This window comes from Salpingoeca rosetta (genome assembly GCF_000188695.1).
Source record: "Salpingoeca rosetta unplaced genomic scaffold supercont1.8, whole genome shotgun sequence".
In the NCBI taxonomy this organism is placed as follows: domain Eukaryota; class Choanoflagellata; order Craspedida; family Salpingoecidae; genus Salpingoeca; species Salpingoeca rosetta.
In genome coordinates this window covers 49,404-57,956 of record NW_004754926.1, presented here as the reverse complement: position 1 = coordinate 57,956, position 8,553 = coordinate 49,404, and the positions used below count along the sequence as shown (strand labels likewise).

The window sequence follows — 8,553 nt, the reverse complement described above, 5'->3', positions numbered from 1 at the left end:
CACACACACACACACACACACACACACACACACGCACAAACTGTTCACTGACTCGCGACCGCAATCACCCAACGCTTAGGCTTCGCCTCTTGCTTCCTCATTCTCATCATCGTCCTCATTTTCATCATCAAAGTCATCGTCAGCATCGAGGTCAAAGGCATCATCAGCCTCGAGGTCAAAGTCATCAGAGTCAAAGTCCAAGTCGTCATCAACAACCCTGTCCTTGCCTGCAAGCAGCACCTGCCTCATTTCCGCCACCGCACGCCCAACAAGCGCCAAATCCGGCCAATGCCACGTCTTGTCGCGCGTTGTGCACGCGCGCACCACGAGCGATTGCACAGCTGGCAGCGACGCCACATCATCAAATATGCAATCGTTCAGGACCAGGCGCTGAACTCCGGCCAAACAGCGAAAGTCGGGGACGTCGCAATCCAAAAGCCGGCAGGTGAACACATCGCGCACATGTGTCAGCGCCAGTGGATCGGCACCAAACACGTCATCATCATCATCATCATCATCATCATCATCATCATCATCATCATCGTCATCATCATCATCATCATCATCATCATCAGCATCACCACCACCACCGTTATCATCATGGTTGGCGTCGTCGGGTGCTGGTGGCTTGGGCGCAACGACGCGCGTGTGATCGATCATGAGCGACTGGATGTTGGTCACACCAACCCGCCCATGACTGTGGAGCAAGCGCAGTATCCCGCAGTCGGCAATCTCGCCACCATCAAGCATGCAGTTGGTCAGGCCCAGCGCCGTGCGACCGGAGAGGTGGCGGAGACCGTGCAGTGGTGAGTCGAACCTGCCGAAGATGTTCACCACGGGCACGCCCGCCACGAATCTGCAGTGGAAGGCGTCATCCTTGTGCACCACCATCGCCTTGACGCAGGATGGCGCGGGTTCATGCACAGATATACCACACGCACGCACGCGCACGTGGTCGGGTGTCCCGCGCAGATCACTAATGTCGGCAACGCACTCGCGAAACACGACATTGTCGGTGCACTCGAGAAGGTCCCACGCCCGCTCGCATATGAGGGTGGCGCAGGCGTGGATGTCCACCATGTCAGCCTGGTTAAAGATCGGGATGGGCGGGGGTGGCACGTGGTCCGAGTGGCTGACCAGCCTGCAGATGCGGGAGGGGCATTCGATTCGCTTGATGTTTGAGTTGAGCACCTCAATGTGGGTGGCGTTGGGCAGGTTCAGCACGTCTGGCGCGGCAGTCACGTTGGTCAGCCGGACGTGGCTGGCGGTGAGCGTGTTGACATCGAGGGTCATATCTGAGAGGTGAAGGGTCTGTGCGGCTGCAATCACGTCGTGGCCGCTGCCAACACGGACGGCCTCGAGGCTGAGCGACCTCACCCCGGCTAGTGGCGTGATGTCAATTGGTTGCTGCACGCGCGACACGAGCCGTATGTCGGAGACAGCGGCCAGGGCACGTGCGCTGTTGCGCAGCTCGTCGACATGCGCACTGTCATTTACAACCAGTTCCCATCGGGCGTGCCCCACGCTGTGCAGGTTCAGCTCACCAATGCCAGGGGCATGCAGCCTGGTTTGGATGCGCAGCTGATTGATGCGGGACGCCGTGAGGGAGGAGACGGGTGGTTTTGGATTCAGGCACACCAGTTCACCCTGAGCACGTGCCAACACGGTGGTACGCAGGCGGTTCCACTGGTCCGCCTCTGCTTGGGTGTTCAATGTCGCTGTGGAGAAAAACAACGCTGGCGAAGGAAGGGTTTGTTGCTGCTGCTGTTGTTGTTGTTGTTGTTGCTGTTGTTGTTGTTGTTGTTGCTGTTGTTGTTGTTGTTGTTGTTGTTGTTGTTGTTGTTGTTGTTGTTGTTGTTGTTGTTGTTGTTGTTGCACAGCTTTGTCAGGGGATGCGAGGTTCTCGTCGCTGGTTGTGTCGAGTTCCAGACAAGGCTCTTCTGAGCCTTGTGTCAGTACCATTTCGTTGATGTACGGTGCGTAGTCTGCCATCATCTCCCATTGTTCCATCGCCTCCAAGCTGTTGAAAGCGACGCGCCCACAGTGCGCAAACTCGCGCCAGAAATCACGTGCGGTACAAAAAGAACCTACTTTGGAGAGCAGAAACACGCAGCCACTGTTCCATGTGACACCGAGCCAGCTGTATGCGAGGAACCTGTTGTCCATCCAGGCGTGTGTGGCGGCGTCATATGCAGGGCCATCCCCTTCGTGTTCTTTGTCCTCGTTTTGGAGGTGACGTTTTTCTTGTTGGAATGCATCAAGCCACATCATGATGGGGCCAGCGTCTCGCAGTGGAACATCGTAGATGCCTCCTTCGATTTCGTAAACAGGGTCAGCGCGCGCCGCCTCTTCGTCGGCCATGTCGTCGACACCGTCGTTGAGCGTGCGGAGCTCGGCAAGCTCGTTAAACACTCCAGCCAGACACCACTTTGGCATTCGCCACGGCAGGTCCTGGTACAACTCGCGGCATGTGAGCATGAGGTTGAAGAAGGCCCTGTAGTTGTCGCGCTGGGAGGGGCGAACGCAGCACTTTGCCATGTCGCCGAGTGGCCACTGCTGCAGCTGCTGTTGGTGGTTGTGGAGTTCCGGCATCAGGTATTCTGCGATGATGGCCCACTCACTCACCGTTAACGCACGCAGCGTCATGGCTGGCTGGCTGGTGAGAGGGTGAGAGGGTGAGTCTTTGTCTTGTGCACAAGCGTGTCCGTCCGTTTGGTTGACATGGGGTTTATTGGGGAAAACTCGCTGAAATCTTACACTGCTCCCAGCGCTCAGAGATGGGGAAGGCAATTGCGGCAAAACAAAGGGCAGCGGTGCGCATGGGTGAATGTGTGTGAGAGCACGCGCCTCATAGACAGAAAGAAAAGTGAATCAATAGATAGATAGAAACCAAGTGCCTCGGTGCGAGGCTCATGTGTAGTGCTGCGACTGTCGCTTAGACAGTTGCAGGGGGCTCTGTTGCGGCCGGGCCACCGGGGCTTCGTGAGGTCACTGGGGCGCTGCGTGGCTGTCCCTCATCGTTGTCGGTGGTGGCGGTGGCAGCGGCGGTGGCAGCAGTGCCGTTGTTGCTGTCATTGCTGCGCTGGCCGCTGTGGCCGGGGGGTGTGGTCTGCGGACGCTTGCGCTTGCGGGTGCGCTTGCCCTGTTGGTGGTTGCGCTGGGCTTGAGCGCGCGCTCGTTGTACCGTCTGGGTGCTCTGGCGGGGAGTGTGTGTGTCTCCCGCCCGGACCGAGCCCGGCTGGTTTTTGCCCCGCTTGTCGTGAGGCATCTGGCCGATGCACCGGAGGTTCGCGTAGCACTCAGCCTTGCATCTCGCGATGGACAACACTTGCCGCCAGTACGTGCTGCTGTGCATGGAGGTAAAAGTGCGCACGTGTGGTGGTGTTTGTGGGTCCGTCGTGGACATAAGGTCGCTGCTGAAGAACTTCCGGAACTTCGAGCCCCAGGCGCCCGAGCCGGCCTCGATCGCAATCGGCACAAATTTGAAGTCGCCCTGGTCGCGTAGGATGGCCTGGTACTTCTTGATCTTGCGTTGTTCCGCCTGCGACGCCGCGTAGAGGTTGGCTTTGGCGGCCTGTGGTTGGTACGAGCTGGCCGCGGGGGCGGCAAACACGAGGTCAAACACGGTGTAATCGCCAGACTTGTCGAAGCTGAGGATGTGTCGGTGTTTGCACAAGCGTGTCTCTGCGGCGACATGCGACAGACAGAAACACCTAAATGCAATGAGACAGAAGAATTCGCGGGCGAATTCGAACACGCTTCTTTTCGTTTTTTTTTTGCGCGCACACCACCACCCAATACAGCCCGCCCCACGCACAGCTTTGACGATGGATGGGGAAGCGACGTTTGATAAGCGGAAGCGGCGAGGAGGGAGGAGGAGCAGGCGACGCAGGCGACGCAGCTCGCAAGTAGGGGAGGGAGATGAAGCGTCAGCGCCGCCGACGCAACCTTTTGAAGCCGTGGAAGAAGCAAGCGACAAGCGCGCAACCTGCAGTGGGAACGCGGACAGCACCGGCACAGAAACCAACACCGCAGTGCCAACGCCGCCAGCCGCTGAACAGGGTGCCAAGCGACGAGCAAGCGAGGGCGCAAGCACCGCCCCCAATGACGTTGTCATTATCGTAGATGACGGGGATCCACAACCCACCTCACCCTCACTGCCAAACGTCAAGGTATGTTGTTGCTGCTTGTGCGGTTGTTGCTGCTTGTGTTGCTGCTTGTGTTGCGTTTGCTGCTGCTGCGATGATTGCGTGTTTTGGTTGCTGTTGATGTTAGCCCGCGCGGTCTTGCTGCATGTGGGTGTAGCCGTTTGTTGTTGTTGCCGACATCAAACCACCATCCCTTATCCACACCCATGTTCACTACCATGAATGTGTGCAGCCGTTCAAAAAGGCGCGCACGCTGCCCTCCAGCCTGCTTCGGGTGAGTGGTGGAACGGGTGCCTCGCAATGAATGTGCACGTCTGGCTGGAAACACGGGTGTTCATGTACATTGCCATCTGGCTGTGGATCGCTCTTCCCAATCCCTCCATCCCTTCTTTCCATCCACAAACAAACAATGGTTCGTTCGTGCACCGCGTTCTGTCTCGCATGCACGCCTGCATCCACCACCATGCCACACTTGTCTGCACAGGCACCAAGCAACACCAACGGCAGTGGCGTGAGCGGCAGGGACGGCCCTTCCCAACAGCCAAGCGACGCTGATTCCCCGTCGCAGCTCAGCCTTGACCAGCACCGCCTCATCGCCAACAAACGGCGCGAGGCGCTTCGCCGCAAACGGTGCTCGTGTGTGTGTGTGTGTGACTGCGGTGTGCATGTGCGTGTGTGTATACATGCGTGTGCGTACGTGTGTATACATGCGTGTGTGTGTTCGAATGTGTTACTGCGGTGTGTGTGCGTGTGTGTGTGTGTGTGTGCGTGTGATCGGGTGGCTGTCTGTGCATTTGCAAGCGATCCACTGCATCTGCAAGTGATCCTCGCCGCCCCCTTCCCTGTGTTCCCTCATTGCATTGCCTTGCAACGTGTTTTGTCGTGCGCAGGGAAGCGCAGCGGCAGCGGTGGCGGGAGCAAGGCATGAAGGCGTTAAAGGAGTCTGGTTTGCTGTCAGTACAGCAGCAGAAGCAGACAGAGCGAGACATGGCGCGTGCCGCATACCACAACGACAACAGCAACAACAGCAACGACAACAGCAACAACAACAACAACAATACCAGCAGTACGGACCCTGCGAATGCTAAGGCAACAACAGCAGCCGCCGCAACCGCAGCAGCCGCAACACAGGATGGTCAGGATGTAGCAGAACCCCAACACGATCAACAACAGCAACAGCAGCAACAGCAACAGCCATCCCCCTCGTCATCGCCGAGAAAGCAGACGGACTTGTGGGTGATTGGACCAAACACATCACCGCAGCACAACCGGCGTCTCCGAGAACAGCAAATCCTCAACGAGCAGCGGCAGGAACGGTGGGCCTACAGCACACACGTGCACGGCGAGCCGTATGCCAACAACCACCACCACGACAGCACCCCGTGGTACGCACTGCAACGAGAGGCAGCCGATCTCAACCCGCCATCCAACACAGATTACTGTGGTGATGGTGGAGGTGGTCGTGGTGATGGCATAGGTGATGGACGCGGGCGTGTGTCGCCGCCGCCACCGCCAGCAACGCCGTCCTCGGGGCCAATGTGGATGTCAGCGCGCGCACTGCTGGCAAAGATGCACTCGCCTTCACCACCGCCATCACCGTCAACACAGTCGCTGTCAACGGCAACAACACCGCGGCACGAGCCACTGGCACGGATGCTGAACACATCCACAGCCAGCGGCGAAGCAGCAGCCAAGCAATCCCGACAGCTGTTCAAACAGACCCAACAGCAACATCAACAGACCCAACAGCAACCACAACAGCAACAAGATCAAGCAAAAGCACCATCCTCATCATCGTCATCATCGTCGTCGTCGTCGATGAAGCCTGTGGAGATGCGAGAGCAGCTGACGGAGGTGCCGATGGTGCTGGCACGTGAGCAACTGAACGCCATTCGCGCTGCGGAGAACGGACACAACATCTTTCTCACGGGGTCGGCCGGTGTGGGCAAGTCGTTTACGCTCAAGAAGATAATCACGCGTCTTGCGCAGCTGAACAAGCGCGTCTACGTCACCGCTACCACCGGTGGGTTGTTGCTTGTGCTGTCGTGTTATAGTGTTGTGTTGTGTGTGTTGTGTGTGTGCGTGTGTGGTGCTGTATGTGTGTTGTGTGTGCAAGCATTGCAACGACAGTTGTACATGTAGTCTCACCGTCTCCTCATTTCGCAGGCATCGCTGCCATCAATTTGGAAGCGCAAGCAACCACCATCCACAGCTTCAGGTGTGCATGTGTGCATGTGTGTGTGTGTGCGTGTGTGTGCATGTGCATGCATGTGCTCCTGATCATCATCATCATCATCATCATCATCATCATCATCATCATCATCATCATCATCATCATCATCATCATCATCATCATCATCATCATCATCATCATCATCATCATCATCATCATCATCATCATCATCATCATCATCATCATCATCATCATCATCATCATCATCGTCATCATCATCGCCATGACCACCAATACTGCAGCGGGATTCGGCTTGGGCACGAGCCGGCCTGGATGCTGATCAATCGTATCTCCTCCCTCACAAAGAAGAATCAGGTGCGCGCGCAGCAGAGATAGAGTTAATAACGGTGACCGTGATGATGGCGGTGATGGTGGTGGTGGCGACTGTGGTGGTAGTGACGAGTGAGGAGGATGCGAATACTCCTAACACCACATGCTTCCTGCCTTTCACTCATCCATTCACACACACACACACACACACACACACACACACACACACACACACACACACACACACACACACACACACACACACGCGCACACACACACACGCACACACACACACACACACACACACACACACACACACACACACACACACACACACACACGCACGCACACACACGCACACACACACCCTTGCGTGTGCAGCCCGGGTTTCGGTGGCAGCGATGCGACGTGCTTGTGATTGACGAAATCAGCATGCTCAGCGCAAGTGTGTTTTCAAAGCTGGATGCGGTTGGGCGCGCGTTACGCAGGCGGAAGGATCTTCCGTTTGGAGGACTGCAACTCATCGTGTGTGGAGACTTTTTCCAGCTGCCACCGGTTCCTGGCATCGTCCCATGCCCAGAGTGAGTAGTGAGTGAGTGAGTGAGTGAGTGAGTGAGTGAGTGATTGAGTGTGTGAGTGTGTGTGTGTGTGTATGCGTACGGGGTGGGAGAGCGATTGTTTAAGCACCCGGTGCGCGCGCATGTGAATGCGATGCACGACGCCGTGCTCACTATTGCTGCTGCTGTCGCTGCTGTCGCTGCTGTCACTGTTGTTGCTGTTGTTGTGCGTGTGTGCGTGTGCGTGTGCGTGTGTGTGCGTGTGTGTGTGTGTGCATCATCAGGTGCGGGAATCGGGATCCAAAGCACCGCATTTTTAAGAAGAGCGCCGACGGACGAAAGGTGACGACAGGCAGCGTATCGACGTGTTGCAGTGCTGCATGCACCGTGCGACGTGCCAGGTGTAATGTGACTGCCTTTTCAATCAATGCTCACACACGCACAAACACATGACAGTTGATTGAATGTTTGTACGAGTATGGGAGTGATCCCAACACGTCCTCTGGTCGCTCGTCCAAACATACGCAGAAACGGAAGAACAAAGGACAGCAGACACACGGGAAGTCCATGCGTGTGTGCCGCTGTGTTTTCGATGGCGAAACGCGTTATGCATTTGAGCCGGATCCTCTCGGCAACAACGTTTGGAGCGAATGCAACTTTCAAGTCCACCACCTCGTCAAGGTTGTTGATCGATCGTGAAAGTGTGGTGTGTGTGTGTGTGTGTGTGTGTGTGTGTGTGTGTGTGTGTGTGTGTGTGTGTGTGTGTGTGTGTGTGTGTGTGTGTTGTTTCTTGCGTGTTCTTGCATGTGTCCGCGTTCCTACCATTCACGTTCCGCATCTCCTCTCAAGGTGTACCGCCAATCGGACAAATCCTTCATTTCGGCGCTACAGAAAGTTCGGTGAGTTTTTGCTGCCACCACTGAGCCAGCCAACCAACTCTTGGCTCGGGTTGCTTTGTCTCTCTCTCTCTCTCTCGTGCTCTCTGTCTCTCTCTTGCGCTTGCTCTCTGTTGGGTGACAGCAAACCGCACTCAAGCTCTTCCTTCATTGGCTGCATCCACATCACTCGCCACCACCACACCACACCACCATCTGGCGTTCGCGAACAGGTGGGGCCGCGTTGATGACGACGTGAAAGCTGTTCTCGCCGCTGCTCAGCGCCAGCTCAGCTTGGCCGACAACATCGTCCCCACCCGCCTCTACGGCCAGAACCGCGAGGTTGATGCAGGTCTGTGCTGTGCTCTGTGTGTGTGTGTGCTGTGTGTGCGTGAGTGTGAGTGTGTGAGCGTGTGAGTGTGAGTGTGTGAGCGTGTGAGTGTGTGAGTGTGTGAGTGTGTGTGTGTGTG

At 56.6% G+C, this 8,553-nt stretch overlaps 3 protein-coding genes across 3 annotated transcripts in view; 1 reads left to right on the top strand and 2 right to left on the bottom strand.

The window, feature by feature from the left end:
* Positions 1–75: 75 nt before the first annotated feature.
* PTSG_03484 (uncharacterized protein) lies at positions 76–2,658 on the bottom strand (the record flags this gene model as incomplete). Its single annotated transcript, XM_004995159.1, has 1 exon — positions 76–2,658. Exon 1 carries the CDS (start codon positions 2,644–2,646, stop codon positions 76–78), a length of 2,571 nt encoding a protein of 856 aa, XP_004995216.1. The 5' UTR covers positions 2,647–2,658.
* A 277-nt stretch (positions 2,659–2,935) lies between these two features.
* On the bottom strand, positions 2,936–3,696 carry PTSG_03483 (uncharacterized protein; the record flags this gene model as incomplete). Its single annotated transcript, XM_004995158.1, has 2 exons — positions 2,936–3,590; positions 3,626–3,696. The coding sequence occupies 2 exons, from the start codon at positions 3,694–3,696 to the stop codon at positions 2,936–2,938; spliced, it is 726 nt and encodes a 241-aa protein (XP_004995215.1).
* Positions 3,697–3,734: 38 nt separating this feature from the next.
* The window catches only part of PTSG_03482 (uncharacterized protein), a 7,339-nt gene continuing 2,520 nt past the window's right edge, over positions 3,735–8,553 (top strand). Inside the window, exons 1-11 of the mRNA XM_004995157.1 lie at positions 3,735–4,172; positions 4,381–4,422; positions 4,633–4,778; positions 5,039–6,171; positions 6,315–6,366; positions 6,624–6,696; positions 7,033–7,232; positions 7,493–7,550; positions 7,665–7,889; positions 8,058–8,107; positions 8,317–8,425. Coding sequence (XP_004995214.1) covers positions 3,828–4,172; positions 4,381–4,422; positions 4,633–4,778; positions 5,039–6,171; positions 6,315–6,366; positions 6,624–6,696; positions 7,033–7,232; positions 7,493–7,550; positions 7,665–7,889; positions 8,058–8,107; positions 8,317–8,425 — 2,433 coding nt within the window. The 5' untranslated portion in view covers positions 3,735–3,827. The remainder of the gene's footprint in view (positions 4,173–4,380; positions 4,423–4,632; positions 4,779–5,038; positions 6,172–6,314; positions 6,367–6,623; positions 6,697–7,032; positions 7,233–7,492; positions 7,551–7,664; positions 7,890–8,057; positions 8,108–8,316; positions 8,426–8,553) is intronic.